This window comes from Ciconia boyciana, chromosome 12, assembly GCF_034638445.1.
Source record: "Ciconia boyciana chromosome 12, ASM3463844v1, whole genome shotgun sequence".
Taxonomy (NCBI): domain Eukaryota; kingdom Metazoa; phylum Chordata; class Aves; order Ciconiiformes; family Ciconiidae; genus Ciconia; species Ciconia boyciana.
Window position 1 is genome coordinate 21,543,595 of NC_132945.1, and position 16,394 is coordinate 21,559,988.

At 36.6% G+C, this 16,394-nt stretch overlaps 1 protein-coding gene across 11 annotated transcripts in view; it reads left to right on the top strand.

Moving 5' to 3' along the window:
• ATRX (ATRX chromatin remodeler) overlaps positions 1 to 16,394 on the top strand; it is a 90,205-nt gene extending 73,811 nt beyond the window's left edge. For all 11 annotated transcript variants that reach the window (XM_072877489.1, XM_072877490.1, XM_072877496.1 and 8 more), the window contains 6 exons: positions 816 to 1,010; positions 9,365 to 9,514; positions 10,702 to 10,827; positions 11,796 to 11,891; positions 12,457 to 12,585; positions 13,421 to 16,394. In XM_072877489.1, coding sequence (XP_072733590.1) covers positions 816 to 1,010; positions 9,365 to 9,514; positions 10,702 to 10,827; positions 11,796 to 11,891; positions 12,457 to 12,585; positions 13,421 to 13,699 — 975 coding nt within the window. In that variant the 3' untranslated portion in view covers positions 13,700 to 16,394. The remainder of the gene's footprint in view (positions 1 to 815; positions 1,011 to 9,364; positions 9,515 to 10,701; positions 10,828 to 11,795; positions 11,892 to 12,456; positions 12,586 to 13,420) is intronic.

Consider the following 16,394-nt stretch of genomic DNA (forward strand, 5'->3'; position numbering starts at 1 on the left):
TTAGGAAGTATCTTGCTTCATCTTCTAGTTCTTGAGGTGTGATAGAGTAGCCTGACGACATTTTCCCAGTAACAGTACTTAATTCTTGATCAAGTCACTATTTACTTGCCAACTTAAATAGGTTACTTTTTGTAACACATTACTGTCAGACATGGGTTTTTTCTTCAGGCTTCAGTCTATTTTTGTAGTTTTCTATGTGTGCTTTTGAACTGTTGATATCCTTTTTAAATTACGATGTTCAGAACAGGCTGTGCTGTTCTCATACTTCTCATAGTCATCTTTTTTTAAAAAAAAAAGTAATTTTCCTTTTTTCATCAAGGATCTAATTTTTTCATACACAGCTGCGATGAATTAGACTTGATTGCTTCCCTTCCTCTCTCCTCTCCACCCCAGTGATATGGTATCTGTTTTCCTTTTTACAGGCTGCTCAAAGCAGCAAAATAAGGTACATGCTGTGGAAATTGCTATTTTTTTGGTCATAATCCTATTCTGGGGAATTGAAGCAAAAATGGATCTCTTCAAAACACTACTGAAAAAATACCTTTCTTACTCTAGTCAATAGCTAGATGACACCTGTCACGTACACAATTCATGTTACTTTGTGTTCGCGTCCAGGAGGTGGTGGTTTTCTTTTTTTTTTTTTTTCTCAGCAGACAAAGTGTTTTCAGGTAACTTTGTAGATATGGGGTCAAAGAAATGAGCAAAATAGAGCACTGTTATGTTGTTTTTCTAGCTCTTTTATATCTATTAATTTTTTTTCCTATATGACAAGAAGGTCCAGTATTTGTATAAACGTGAGCGTCTTCACTTTTTAGGGAACGATGGAAGATAAGATCTATGATCGTCAGGTAACAAAGCAGTCATTGTCTTTCCGGGTTGTCGACCAACAGCAAGTTGAACGTCATTTTACTATGAATGAACTTACAGAGCTGTACACTTTTGAACCAGATTTGCTGGATGATCCTAATTCAGAAAAGAAAAAGAAGAGAGATACCCCAATGTTGCCAAAAGTAAGTTGATGTGCATCACTAGGAATTGCATGCTATAAAAATAACTTAGATCTGTTTAAGGACATGGGGTGTTTGATCTTGGAAGGAGAAGAGTGCTGTGTTTCCACTTCCAAGCAGTATTTTTCACTTTGAATGGAGATGAATAACAGGTAACGCAATAAAATATGTAATTAATATAACAAATGGTATAATGAGTTTCCCTTCAATGTAATGAATGGCATAAGAAAAGGATCTTCAGTTAAAAGACAAAAATTTTAAATCAGGACAAACAAAAACGCTTTTTCACACAGTTTGAGTGAGTAGAAGTGAATTAACATCGAAGTGGGTGCTGGTCGATACCTAGCATTACCTCAATTTGTGATAACAAATCTGTGAGGTGATACTGTACTTCAAGGTCTGTTTTTTATCTACCTAGGTAAGACTTCGTAAGAGTCTAATCCATGCTCTCCTCTGCCAAGCCTTTTTGGTTTTTAGTTCCCTGTTTAACTCTTGTAGGGACCATTAATAGAGATACAATAGAGATAGGGAAAAAGTTGCACTTATTTACTGTTTAAGTGAGGAAAATTGGACAAGCTAAGACTTTGTAATCTATTTTTAGTGTTGCCAGTACTAGCAGAGACCAGTGACATTTTTGTAGACAATCATTTACACCATTTACACAACTTGGTGAGAATGCTGATATTCTGTACTCTGAGATAATATGAAGTAGTGATGTCAGACCTTTTTCCAACTTGGTGCTAAACGAACTTTTAAGATCACAATGGTTTGTTTTCACTGAGGCCTGACTAAATCTATTTGTAATGGATATGGCATGTGTAGTAGTGGTTCATTGTCACTGCTCTACGTAGTAGTTGTTCACTATCCTATGTGATACTTAGGGAACTGAAAAATTTACTAACTGAATTTAAAAATAAGAACTATAACTTTTACAGTCAGGCAGGAGTAAACTTCAAGGGAAAGAATTAACTGGTTCAGTTATTTTATTCTTTTTTTTCCAAGTCAGTTTGTATTTAAGATTAGGCTAAGTTTTTGTACTTTGTCTAATTTATATTGTGTTTGTATGTGGTCTGCTAAAGACTTAATTCATTATTAAGCTGTTGTGCAGTTATCTTTGCTTCTTACCCGGTGAGTAGCTAGTAAACAGTAACACATAAATGTGTGGCCTGTAGTTAGTTAACTGGTTAAACTTCTGAGTTACTACTTTGTTTAGGTCATTATACAGTGGCTGGGTGTGGGACAGGAGGTTTTCCAGTTTGTAAATCTATTCATTTCCAAGGAAAAATGGTATGTTTTCCATTCTGGACTATCTGTAGACCACCATAATGTAATAAATTGTGGTCAGGCATCACATTGGCATTCTTAATAGTTAAGCCATTCTCTGGAACAGTATTAGACCACCTACAGTGTCGGTGCAGCTGCCAGGGGCATTTAGGACGTGTTAGCCCTGTAAGTGTTAGTCACTGTTACACATGCATTTTAAAACCCTTGAAAATGAACTTTAATGACTGTATCTAAGCTCTTTTTATTACAATGTTTCTCACTGTAAGCAGTAAATTGTAGATAACTGAAAATTTAATTCTACCTTTTTACTATGTTGTACATTTTTATTTTGGCAAATTCATTTTTTTTACCTCCTAAAACATCTTCCTTTAGGTTGTAATTAATAATATTTATTACCTCTTTTTTACGTTCTTAGTTATTTTATGCCATATACATTTATGCTTCCACAAACCCATAGCTAATGCATCACCATTTGCTGCTGCTGCTACTTATTTTTAAGAAAACAAAAATAGGTTGAAAACCTATGAAGCAGATGAGTACTTTTACTCAAAGCATTGATCAATCCAATGCAATAATTATATTTTGAAAGTTACTTGCTTTCTTTTACAATAATAAATCAATTAATGAATGAAGTATAATGTAGAAGAGGAGAAAGTTTATAAACTCCAAACTTACTTTATCATTCAGTTTTAAATATTAAGTTTCATATTAATTCCCTTCCACCCATCAGTGTAAGGTTCATGTAAGTGAAGTTGAATACAAGCTTTTAACCAAGTCCCTGGCTCTAAGTAGAGCAAATCTGTGTACTGGCATTCTCTTTGGTTTTTTCATGGCTTCACCGAATGGTATTGAATGTAATTTTGTTCTTTTAAAGATGTGCATCTTATTACATACTGTGTGCAAATTTCTAACCCCCCCCCCCCCCTTTTTTTTTTATTTGTTGGTTGAAAAGGCTATAAATCATCAGGTACATTCATATTAATTTAGCAGTTTCTGTATTTATTTGTTGAAAGCAGGGCTTTGTATTCCTGGTAGCCTCACAGAATATGGGAAGCTAGCCATTAATCCCCAAATATTCTTTCCCTTTCTTTGTCCCCTTGAATTAGTCTTGGTAGTGAGGAAGAATCATGCTGGATGCCGAGTTCCCTCAGCTCCTGCAGAAGTTGGGAGTTGAGAGCTGCAGGTGTGGAGTGTTGTAGGAAGCTGTAACTCCCAATGCACGGTTTTAGCTGGCTGGCAGAGTAGCCTGTGGCATGCGTGGTAGCTGGTGTTTTCATGTGTGGTTGGTATAGTTGTGGCGAAAACTTCGCCAAAATGTTGGGGCGCGGGGGGAAGTGTTTCTAGGAGTGTTAATAAAAATCAGTAGCTGTCATCGTGTAAAGTATTGCTTGCGATTTGGGCTTTGGGCAGGGAGTCTGAGGGTAGGAGTGAAGTCTGTCCTGTAAGGCCATCAAATATGCCTGAGTGGCGAGTTATCATGAATGAATCCTGGGTAGTTCAGCGAAGGAAAAACGCCAAGCGAATAGTTCCATTTAGGGTGACTTCTCTGCTGGTTTGGCATCGACCTGCCTTGCCTGGATGAATAGTGCTTAGCGACAAGGTAGTAAACTGTCACAAAGGAATTTATATCAGAGAACTCCATCTCATTTGGTACTTACATTTACTATTTTGATGATCCCACTTTTTAAAAATTCTTTTTGGCTGCGTTTGTTTTCCCTGTGAAGCTCAGCTGATTGGGATATTTTATTTTCATTTTATCCACAATTAGGTTCTTGCTTTGCACATAAAACTGAGCTAGTCCAGTAGTTGCAGTGACTCCTTCCTTGATTCCTGTGATCTGTTCAATTGAATTGTGGTTCATGCCTTATTTATAATATTGCAAGTTTAACTCCTATGTTTTATTTCCTATTCTGTCTTTTTTTGGTCTATCCAGTTATCTAAAATCCTACATAAACAATCAAAAGCAAGTATCAGCTGTAGGAAATATTGCAGTGGGTGTTGTTCTCTAAATGGTGCAAGGTTATTCATTCAGAAAGTTAACTATTCCTTATTTCAGTGTAATTTTAGCAGAGATGCATGATTTAGCTTTATAATTATAAAACTTCTTAACAAATGAATTTAACAACACACAGCATTTTTTAAAAAAAAGTTGATTAAAAAGACTATTGATATGCTTATGAAAACATTTTACTGTAACATCGATTAATTACACAGCATTTGGAGATCAAAATTTTCTTTAAGATCATGTTGCATGATATTCCGATGCTTTGTTCATGGTAAGTTCCACGCACCCAACCTGATCTCTGCAACTCTTAGCTGGAAACAAAGGCCATTAAAACTTCACCTGCATTACTCTTCCGTCATTGAGCTGTCTACCCCTTGCTTACAAAGACTGAGCTATTCCTTTATAATTACCAGTAAAGCAAAATAGGCATTGAGGCTAAAAGAAGGCTTTAGTTCTGCCTTTTACAGGTTTTGTGTGTAATTGTCTCTCTTTGTCTTCAGGCCTCTTTTACATCTTCAAAGCATAGTCTGTTGAACAGCGTTATCACTGTGTAATTTTACTGTTGTGCAGACAGTAAGGTAAGGGATTACCTTTGTAATCCTTAGCATTGGTGTGAAATGCACAGTAAAAAGACGAAAATATACTAAAAGTGTCAAGTGGAGATACAGCTAGGCTCTGAAGGAACAGATTCCTCAGAACATGGCTACAAAGATGTTTGAAAATACGCATTTTAGAATTGACCCCTTCCAAGCATGCTTTTTAGAGGGAATTGTGAATAGGAATTAGGTGAAACGTTTTCCATCTTTTCTCCAACCATCCAAGCATGAATGTGGAAAAACCTGGAGGGATAATAGGTTTTCTGCTGGATGTCTGCTAAGTCAGAGAACTTCTGGACTTGAGTGACACCCCACGGTAGGAAGGTTCATTAGGTATGCAGCCAGGAATCATGTATGTTGAGGAGTGATTCAGAGCTGAGCATTAGGGTTCTTCTTGTAACTCCCAGTTTTAACGCTTTTCAACTTATTTGATACAAGAAAGAAAATGCTTTTTAATTCTTTTGCTTTTAATGAGTTAGGAGAATGCATTCTTCATCGTTTTAAAAGTCAGAAGTAAAGCCATTATGTGAGTGAAGAAACAAATACTACTTGATTTTTAAAATATATCCTTGAGAATTTGGGTTTTGCAATGATCCAAGTTTCAGTCAAAGACCAGTTTTCTTAGAAAGTGTTGTTAAGGGGTGGGGGAGACGTTGAATGTTGCTATTTTATATAAAAAATCACACACCAAATGTGCAGTATGTAGTTTTCCTGGAAGCTTATCAAAGTTTCATGTCAAGTTTTAATTTTAGCAGCAGTTTTCTGCCCTTCACAGTCTGACCAAGACCTTCAGGTTGCCGAGGAGTGCTGAGGAGTCAGCGCGTACGGCTCTCAAGGGAAAATGCGTATTTCACTACAACTTCATAGTGCCATTTCTCTGCCCTTAGCCCTCTGAAACAGCTTCTACATCTTGAACAATGTAAATACTTGGGTTTAACTGAATATTTTTATTATGAGTGTTGTTCACATGAATTATTAAATTAGTCTTAACTTCCACTGCTTGGATTTCATTTATCCGCTATCCCTGCAGGGTTGAAAAGGACTACTTCAGAAATTCAGTCCAAAAAAGGTGTAACAGGTGCCTTAAGACTGAGTAATCGCTCAGTCAAATTTGCTGTATTTAAGTATAGAAATAATTACTGTATATAGACCATGAGCTTTATGCAAATGTAGCGACTCGTTATCTAACACGGACTAAAGGCATAAGCCGGTTTAGTTGTTATTCCTGTAGAATAGCAATTCAAAAGGAAAAGGTGGTATAAAGTGAGAAAATTCTGTTTAATGTATTATGATTGTATTTCGGGTGTTACATTTTACTTTGCTCTGAATTTAACAGTGGATCTGGAGTCTTTTTTTAAATCAGTGTGATTTATGACTGGGCTGTTGTTTTGGGTTTTTTTTAAAGTAGGTTCTCACAGACTCTTAACACTCAGTTCCCGAAGGATTGTATACTGGGGTAGACTTGGCTCATATGTAGCTAACGGGAACAAGTTTTTTCACCGCAAATACTGACAGCTGGAGTCAGCGATAAGTGCAATACTTGTGGCTTACCTTGGCCAGTGCGATACGTATTTCAGAGCAGTATATATGAGGTAGGAGCTGGCCAAAGATAAAATGAGGGGGCACTGTGTGTCCCTCGGAGCTGGCACTAGTGCACCCTCTGTTCCTTGCTTATTCTTCCCCAGATCAGTGTGTTCAGTGGATTACAGTCGCCGTCACATTTTTATGTGAAATGAAAACTTGGCTCAGTTGAGGTCATGTAATGCAGATTGGAAAAGCAGATTAAAATAATAGTTCAGATTCAGCTGGATATAGTATATCATTATTTTATACTACCTCATGACATAGCCAAGGCATGTGTTTTACTGTAGTTCTGTACTAGGGGACAATTTTGTGAATTTGGGAAGGCTGTTGATCTCAGAATCAGTAGAATTTGCTGCTTATTTAAATTTATTTTTATTTTTAACCTTGGTATTAAATGTTCAATTGGTTGAGAAAAACTTGTTTATGAATTACAACATAACTTGCATTCCTTCATGGAAGATTTCCTTTCTCATACATTTATCTCTCCATGGCATTTAATTTCCATCAGGGTTTTAAAAAGACAAACCTTTTTTTAAAATTCAAAACCTTTTTTCAGTATCTTCATTTTTTCATTTATCACCAGGATTTAATCTTAAAGCTTATAAACCAATTGATAATCATTGTTCTATCAACAAGGTAAACAAATGAAAAGGAATACTTGTTCTGATGATTTTTTTTGTGTGTAAAGTGAATTTAGTATTTTTTAATTGTAAAATTAAACAAACTAAACGGCAGTACCTTCCATATCCCAGTTTTCAAGCTCCATCATTAAAGTGAATGCAAAATAAAGTTTAGACAAGGAAAAGCAAACACACAGTTGGATGTAATTTAAACCACATTTTGAAGACCGTGTTGGCAAAGTGAGTGTGGATTATATTCCGGTATTGTTTTCAATAATAGTGTTACCATGGAAATTAATGCATATGCATGTTCAGGAACCCTCCACACACTGATGTATAGCTACGGTATGCTGAGAGCGCTTTAATTCTGTTAGCTTACTTTTGTAACATCTTCTTGACTTCTTCACCCACTTCTTCTAGATGTTTTTGTCATATCCTATTATTGCATCCCTTTTCTCTCTCTGCCTTCTCTCCCACCACCCCAAAAATACCATTATTTGTTCCTTGTGCCCATTAATCATGCAGATATTACATTGAATATTTTGCTGAGGAGGTGGTGATGAAAGCATTGATTCAAATTTAGGGAGACCAGATAGTAGAAGGATGAAACAAAGACTAGCTTATATAGTTGATTAACATAATGGATTTTTAAACACACACAGAAACAAACAACTTTCTGTAGCTGTTGTGACAAAACCACTGGTCAGGACTTCCACATGCAGTTCCCAGTGTTGTTGCAAAAATCTGTTAGCTTGTGGGTATAGGGCATTCTTTCCAATCATTGTTCTATCTAGATTATAAAACGTCAGGATAGGACAGCTTGTATTCCTGTTTGTACAAATGCCTAGCAGAATAAGGGCATGGTGTGGAGTGGGTCTATAGGTATTCATATAATTCTACTGCGAAAAGTATATTCAGTGTATTAACTGTAATTCATTTCAGGAGTGGTCCAAAAGTTCAATGAGCTAATGTTTCTGTATTATGAATCTTAGGCTGAATGCTGAGGTATATTGGAGCTTTCTTAATTCAGCAAGCTCATCAGCAATATAAGTGCATTTAAAAAAGAACCATGTTCAATAATTATCTCCAAAAGGGGACTCCTGCGGTGCAGCGTGAGCAGTTTTTAATAGTCTTATAGAGCGTGTTTTTCTTCATCCTTTGCAGCGTTACCTTAACACAAAGAGGCGTCATCTTTGAAAAACTGTGGAGACTCGAATGTTGGCTCAGTGAGAATAAGAACTGCAAAACCATTACTACCTACCTTGAAATACCAGCTTTTCACATTCATTTTCTCTATCTGTTTTTATATCACTTTTTAATTGAGATAATGGTCTATCATAATGTGGCATCTGTAGTCCAGACAATGGCAGTAGCAACTTAATATTTTGGTTAGCAGCTAGTTTGTTTTTGCTTTATCTAGGAAATACTCAGCATGCTGGTAACTCTGCATTTCAAAAAACACTCATAGGATTTATGTATAATTTTTTGTATTAGAAATCTTAGACTGAATGCTCAGCTATACAGCTATATGTATGTAAATACAGCTATATGTATGTAAATACAGCTATATGTATGTAAATACAGCTATATGTATATAAAATGTTAGTAGGCCTATAAACAAAACCTTCACAATAGTTTGCCATTATACAGGACACTGTAAATATTTTGGTTAACCTTAAAAGCAATTAAGCATTAGGGGTGTTGTGGAATATAGAGGTCTAAATTGCAACCTGCTGATCAAATCCGGTTCATAGCAGTGATTTGACCTTTCTTAGTCCACATGGGTGGGGAACTATTTACCTTGACATGTATCTTAACAGTTTTAAGAAAGCAGCCTTTTTTGTTGAATGCTGATGGACAGTTGATGGACCAAAGTACTACTTAGTGTTTTAAATCCAGTAGAGGTGCTCTTTATAGATGCAGATTATTGATAGGTCCCTCTCAGGTATCCAGCCTAAGCAAAGGAAAAATCATTGAGCACATTCCATTCTTTTTAGGTTCTTAAACTGCATTTGTTGTGGAATCTGAGTGCGTTCCTGTGGTTCATTAAGTGATTGGACTGTCATCTCTGTAACAGATTGTTAATCCATTACCCTCCCTCTGAGGAAAATTGTACTTCTAAATTATTTTTTAATTTTGTTTTGCTGTGAAGTGCTCTGAGCTGCTGTTGTGAAATTAGGTCAAAGCAGTAAGTTAGACATGCACAAAGAGTAAATATAGTAGAGCTGCTGAGTGACTTCTCGTTTTATTGCCTCTTCATTTGAACAGGATACAATTCTGGCAGAATTGCTTCAAATCAATAAAGAGTATATAGTTGGATATCACGAACATGATTCACTCCTGGACCATAAGGAGGAAGAGGAACTCACTGAAGAAGAAAGGAAAGCAGCATGGGCAGAATATGAAGCAGAAAAGAAGGTAAAGCTATCTAATCAGGTTTACATATATAAAAATAGCCTTTCCAGATTTAAGTAGCACTTACCTTTTCAGTTTGTTTTGGGGAAATTAATTTTCTTATAGGCCACGAAATGGATATTTGAAGCAAATTTTGACATATAAAAAATGGAGATACCGTGTCTTGTTCGCTCTTTCGATGCTGGTCTTTTGTGTGTATTTTCTTCATTACTTTCATTTAAAAGTTACTTTTTCCTTTTACACACACATTTTTTTCTGTTTCATAATAAAACTCAACTGGTGTCCTGTGTAATACCTCTCTTTTACCATTTGAGGGAAATTTCTAGCTCCATTAAAGGTATACAATTGATTTCAGAGTTTTTTGCCACGATCCCACAAACATATAAGCATCTGCGAGAAAGGACCTAAAAGCTTGCTTTTTTTTCTATTATTCCCTGTGTCTTGTTTATTTGATATTTAAGTAGATGGTAGAATGAGGAAAACTGTAAATTGGCTACAGGTTTGGGATTTTTTTACTGTAAAAGGAATATGATAACTTGGTGTAACTGGAGTCTAATAGCAGAAAATTACTGGAAAGGCAAAGTTTGGTATTCAGATCTGATCAGTAATCTGAAAGTACAGAAAGTGGATGTATAAATTGCCACTGACCATCTTGAGTGAACAGTTATCAAATGAAATGGAGTATTGGGAGAAAGTTTTGTGAGGGAGAAGAAACAGGAAGATATAATACGGTAAGCACTGAAATTGCCCTATAAGAAATACATATAGGAGACGAGCTTTATACTCCTGCTAATGAATTATGTATTTCGCTTCTTCAAAATTTGGTTACAGCAGATCAAACTCAACATTAAGGAGTGGGTTTGCAATCTAAAAAATGCATCTTAAACAACGTAAGATATACTAATAAGCCTTGGTCATTTTTTTCTTAGTATACCAAATAATTATAATTAAGTTAAACTCCGGTATTACTCAAGACTAGAACTTGGGTTCCTCTGTGATTAAAATGTCCTTCTGAACTGAGGTTTGGAAAGGCTCTTCAGTTTGCTGAGATAGGTTAGCCTTCATGTGCAATGTACAGTGCCTGTCGTCTTCTCTAAGGGCTGATTTGTCTGCCTATGGTATTTCATGGGTTATAGAAGACCCTGAATTATCAGAGTTATTCAAATATAAGTGTGTTTTGTGTTTTTAAGGGCTTGACTATGCGTTTCAACATGCCAACGGGGACCAATATGCTTCCCACAAATTTCAACTCTCAAACACCATATATTCCTTTCAATTTGGGTGCTCTATCAGCAATGAGTAATCAACAGCTGGAGGTAAGTAGGCATCCAAGTAGTGTAACATGTCTGTGTTGCTGTAAGCGTGCGTGCGTTTTTCTGTCACAAATAATGGATAATGTCATTCTCAAATATCTTGATATTTATGTAATTGTGCCCTGTCTTTAATGGCAGGGAGGGGGATGTGTGGTGTGTGTGTAGCTATATTGCAGTCTAACTTGTATGCATATAAACCCATACCTGTGTAGTATCTCAGGATTCTGGAAGATGAACCGCATTCTTTGCAGACATTAATTACCATATCTAGCTTTCTACCTCCACCTGTCTTCTGTCCGAGAAGGAATAGGAGAGAGGAACGCATGCTCTGTTCCTCAGTTATCTCAGGTCCTGGTTTGCCATCTTAGTTGAAGTAGCTGAGGGCATTTCTTCCTAACAAGATGCCAGGCTGTAAACTGCAGGAGTTGAAGTGTGGTTGTCTTATGATACCTCCTTGTGTCTGGTGAGGAGTCTGTGCTAAAGAATTGAAAGCCTCTAACAAAGTGTGCAAATCAGGGGGACCTGTGTTGAATATACCTGAGGAGTAATGCACAATATATGCCAGTGTTATGCTAAAATAGATAATTTAGCATAATAGATAATATTTTGAGCACATAAAATGAGTTGAAACTGTAACGTCATCAAAGTCAATATCGCAGAAAATTTGCCTGGCTAGAAATGTAGCACTCCTGTGATGATCTGAAAACCTTTGGTTTTCAAACAAAAATATTTTTTTATAAATACTGTCCACTGTACAAATTGGCAGATTTAGACATGCTGTTCAGTTACACTGTGCTGAAATTGTTGAAGTTGTGCGGAAGCTTAGACTCATTGACTTGTGCAAATTGAGAGAAAAAAGTAATTAAAGTCTAAGTGCACAAGGCAAAGATGAAGAAAACTTATAAAAGGTGGGCAAAGTAATGTGTTCTTTTTATCTGTGCTTTATAATTAATTTTCCGGTGTTTTCTCAGGACCTTATTAATCAAGGAAGAGAGAAAGTTGTGGAAGCAACCAACAGTGTAACTGCAGCAAGAATTCAGCCCCTTGAAGACATCATTTCAACCATAGTGAGTGAAATGGATAACTAGGTTTAGATCAGGAGATGGGAAAACGTTAAACATTATCAGGCAAATAAATTACTATTGTATATGGTCATTCAGCTAATTAATTGCATTATTAATGAATATAATTTCCAGTTTGTATTGACCTTTATCCCTGCAGCTTGTTGTAACCCTTAATGGTATCTAGATGACATGGAGCCTTAGAGGACTAGCAGTTCAGATCCATAATTATTTGCCATGCTCTGAAAATGCTGATTTTCTACAGATAATAATAATAATTATACACAAATGAGATAATTTCCTCTATCTTGTCCTTATCCTATCTATCTGGGACTGCTGCATTTCTCACTTGCTCCCAGTAATCTAGAGGTGTATTACCTTAATTAGCAGTTAGCAGAACTAATAACTCATAGTTCCGATTCTGGTGAAGTATAATTTTGCATTTACTGGAAATCGGGCTGTGTTTTAACTCTTAATGCAACTCTGAACACAATGCAAGACCTCAGTTGCCATTACGCTTTTTTTAAAATGAGTAGTGCCAAGAAGGTTTTGGTTTTTTTTTCCTTTTCAGTGGAAAGAAAATGTAACACTCACAGAGAGCCAAGTACAGGCCCTGGCACTAAGCAGACAGGCAAGCCAGGAGCTTGATGTCAAGCGCCGAGAAGCCATCTATAACGATGTCCTTACTAAACAACAGATGGTAAAATATCTAATATTTATTTGATTAACTGTCCGTGTTTGAACTGGGATGTTGAGTATGGACTTTGCGTGTGTGTGTTCATAAAGCAGAAGTATATGTTTAGGTACATAAATAGGTACTTAGAGAATGTGTGTTTCAGTGGGTCAGGTATTTGCTGGCATTTGCTGGTGTAACGGTGTATGTGACATAACATCAGGAGATGGTGACTTCTGCAGCGTGTTGGATTGCATTGCTCAGCCTCATCGAAGGAGACTCCATGAGAAGTTCATTTAAAAAAAAAATACTCGCCAGATTTTCTGTTGAAGTAGTTTGCTTGAAGGTCATGAGGCTTAAAGAGAAATCTGATTCCCAGAGCTCAGAAAGCAACTTAGGAAACACACATCTTAGAAAGTATTGGTAATGGTTTTTCAGCTTAGAATTATTTTGCAAAATCTGAAAGTTGGAAAAAAGAGTTTTCTCTTAGGCAAACAAACATTTAGTGGCAGTCCGCATGCAGGACTTTCAAAGGGAAGATAAATGGTACCGGACAAATCATGTTGTAACTTATACCTGGGAATAATTTCACAGTATAGCGCATGTTGCCGTAGCAACTTACCTAAATGCTGCATGCCATACAGTGGGCAAGTCGTTAAGAGAACTTAGCCCTAAATGGTGTTACTAAATGGTTTCTACAGTAATCAGCTTGTGAATACCATCACATTAGTGATGGTGATAACAATGGTGCTTTTTTCCTTCAGCCATGCTATCCCTAACAAATTGATTTTAACTCTGAACTTGATACTTGCAGCATTGAGCCGGGTCATGCAGTTGTAACAGCTCTACTTTCCCTTCACAGTTAATCAGTTGTGTTCAGAGGATACTTATGAACAGAAGACTACAGCAGCAGTACAATCAGCAGCAACAGCAGCAGATGTCTTACCAGCAAGCAGCAATGAGTCATCTCATGATGCCAAAGCCTCCAAATTTAATCATGAATCCTTCCAACTACCAACAGATAGATATGAGAGGAATGTATCAGTCAGTGTCTGGCGGTATGCAGCCACCACCATTACAACGAGCACCACCCCCAATGAGAGGCAAAAATCCAGGGCCTTCCCAAGGGAAATCAATGTGATTTTGCACTAAAAACCTAAAGGATTGTTAAAATCAGAGAAAGAACTTTTATTTTTTTAGGAATCAATGGCTTAACAGAACTCAACTGTAAAAAAAAAAAAAAAAAAAAAAGTTTGGTTGGTCCCCTTAAATGCCATGTTCCATATTAGCCGTTTCAGCTTTGTTTAAATAGCACATAATGTTCTCCCTGTTGTCAGTGATGTTGCCTAGAATCTTCTTACATATGTTGAGTACAGGAGATAACAAGTTGTTTTCAGTGAAAACAAGTCCTCCCGTAACAGTAGCATCTCCACAGGTTTCCTGTCTAAACTCCTATGCTTGCTTTTAGTAGCTGCGAAGCCGTCATCACATTTGAGAAGCTTAGGAAGGACTGCAGGTCTGTCTGTTTCAGTCTGCCATATGTGAATTGTAAACAGCTGAGTTCTTGATTAGAGTTGATTCCTCAAATTATGGAATACTTTTCTGCTTACCCATTTCTTTATATTAGTGGGAATATTATAACAGAAATAGTCTAGTTTCCTTTTGACTGAGGTCTGGACTCGTACTATATCATCTATGCTGAATGAAACAGGAACTGAAAATACTCTTTGAAACAGAATTGAGTGCAATATTCTTAAATACTACTGCTCTGAAACTTTTGAGTCATGCAGTTATATAGAAACTGTGTATACAGCCTTAAATAGTGACTTGGGGAAGGCGATTGCTCTTCCCTAGTCTTCTGCCATTTTTTATTTTGGGTTTTATGTGATGGAATTACAAATGGTGATCTTAGAGTTGGAGATGTTTTTCCTTCACACGCTAATTTACTCTGTGCAGAGTCCAATACAAAGCACATTTCTGTTAACTCCTTAATGCTGGTGCTACTGTCTTTTCCCATTGCCGGCAATGGGAGACGGGCCAAGAAAGTTCAATTCCTGGTATTTGGGGGGTTAAAGTAGTGATGGTGGCCAGGGTCAAACCCTGTTATATAAGCAACTTTAAAATGGCAGAACCATTGCTGATTTAAAATCAATACAAAGAAAGTGCTGTAGCAACTTCCAGAGCTGCCAGAACAGTGAAATAACTTTTCCTTTATTAGATAAGAGTTTTGGTTATGCACTCCTCCCCGTTCCTTTTCGTTTGTGTGTACTAAACATGATTTAGCACACAAAGAGCTTGATTTTGGGGGGTTGTTTTGGGTTTGGCGGTTGGTTTTTTTTGTTGGTTGTTTTTTTTTTTTAAATGTAGACCAGAGGGAAATTTCTGGTTTATTATATATCATTAGAACTCTCTTTACCCACACTTTCTGTGCTTGTGAAGATCTAATTAAATACAAACAGGGCTTTTCTTTGAATAAAGTTTGGTTGATTCTTCGCCACCCCCGAAAAAGTTTATAATCTGGGGGTAAAAGTAAGTGACAGGAACATTTGAGGCAATGGCGTATCGACTACAGAGAACTCTGGAGGAACGAGCGGATAGAGGCGTTTGCTCCAGATATTGCTGGACTCCGCTGACTTGCTGACATGAACTCAAATTGTTTTGGTTTCTGGAAAGTTTCTTGCAGGAGTTTGAGTTCTTGCCCTGAATGGACAAGTGGGTTTTGCATCTAAATGTGCAAATCTTACGCGACGTTTCATTTTGTGATTGAAACTTGGTTTGTGATCTGAACAGAGTTTGTTTGATCTGTTGCAAAACCAGCTAACAAGTTGCTGTCTTGGACTCTTTTATTACAAGATGCCACAAAAGAACCTCAGTAAGTTCTAGTGCTTTGCCAGCTCTACAGTTAAATTTAATTTGGGGGGAGGGGAGCAAAAAGAGACGTGTTCACACTAGAAGAAACAAAATGTGAGACTTTGAGACAAACATTTGAAGGCAAATGTACTCTGGGCAACTCTTCACCGATATTCCTACGTGTCGTGAATAAGAGAAATAGTTTCTACCAAACCTGGGAATGTTCAATGGAGTTTTACAGTAACTCAAAGACTTAAATGTGGAAGTTTTAGGCAACATTTAAAGGCACATTTTTTTTCATTCTGGACAAAACTATGGATAACAGAAGACTAATGCATAAGAAGAAATCCGAGATAAGCATTGAAATAAAACTTGGACCACTTTGCATACATGTTTCTCACTTGACATTTTAGCTGCATAACAATGTGCTTTGAGTATAACATCAAGCTTTAACAAATATTTAAAGACAGAACATACATCAATAAGATAATAAAAGGCTCGTTTTTATATTTGTTTTAGATGTTTTAACTAGATGAAATGGCTTAAGATGACGAATAAAAATGTTGCTTGTAATACAGTTTTGCCTGCTAAATTCTCCACATTTTGTAACCTGTTTATTCCTTTGGATGTAAAGCGTTTTTGCTTAGTATCGTGATATTGTATATGTTTTGTCCCAGTTGTATAGTAATGTTTCAGTCCATCAACCAGCTTTGGCTGCTGAAATCATACAGCTGTGAAGACTTGCCTTTGTTTCTATTAGATGGCTTTTCAGTTCTGTATTAAATATCTGAAGTACTATAGAAAAGGTGTCACCTCTTCCTATAAGGCTGTTTTGTAATATATATAAGGACTGGAAATGTGTTTTTAAAGAGAAGAAGCATTCAAGTATGACGATATACTATCTGTGTTTTCACCATTCAAAGTGCTGTTTAGTAGTTGAAACTTAAACTATTTAATATCTCATTTAATAAAGTGACCAAAATACA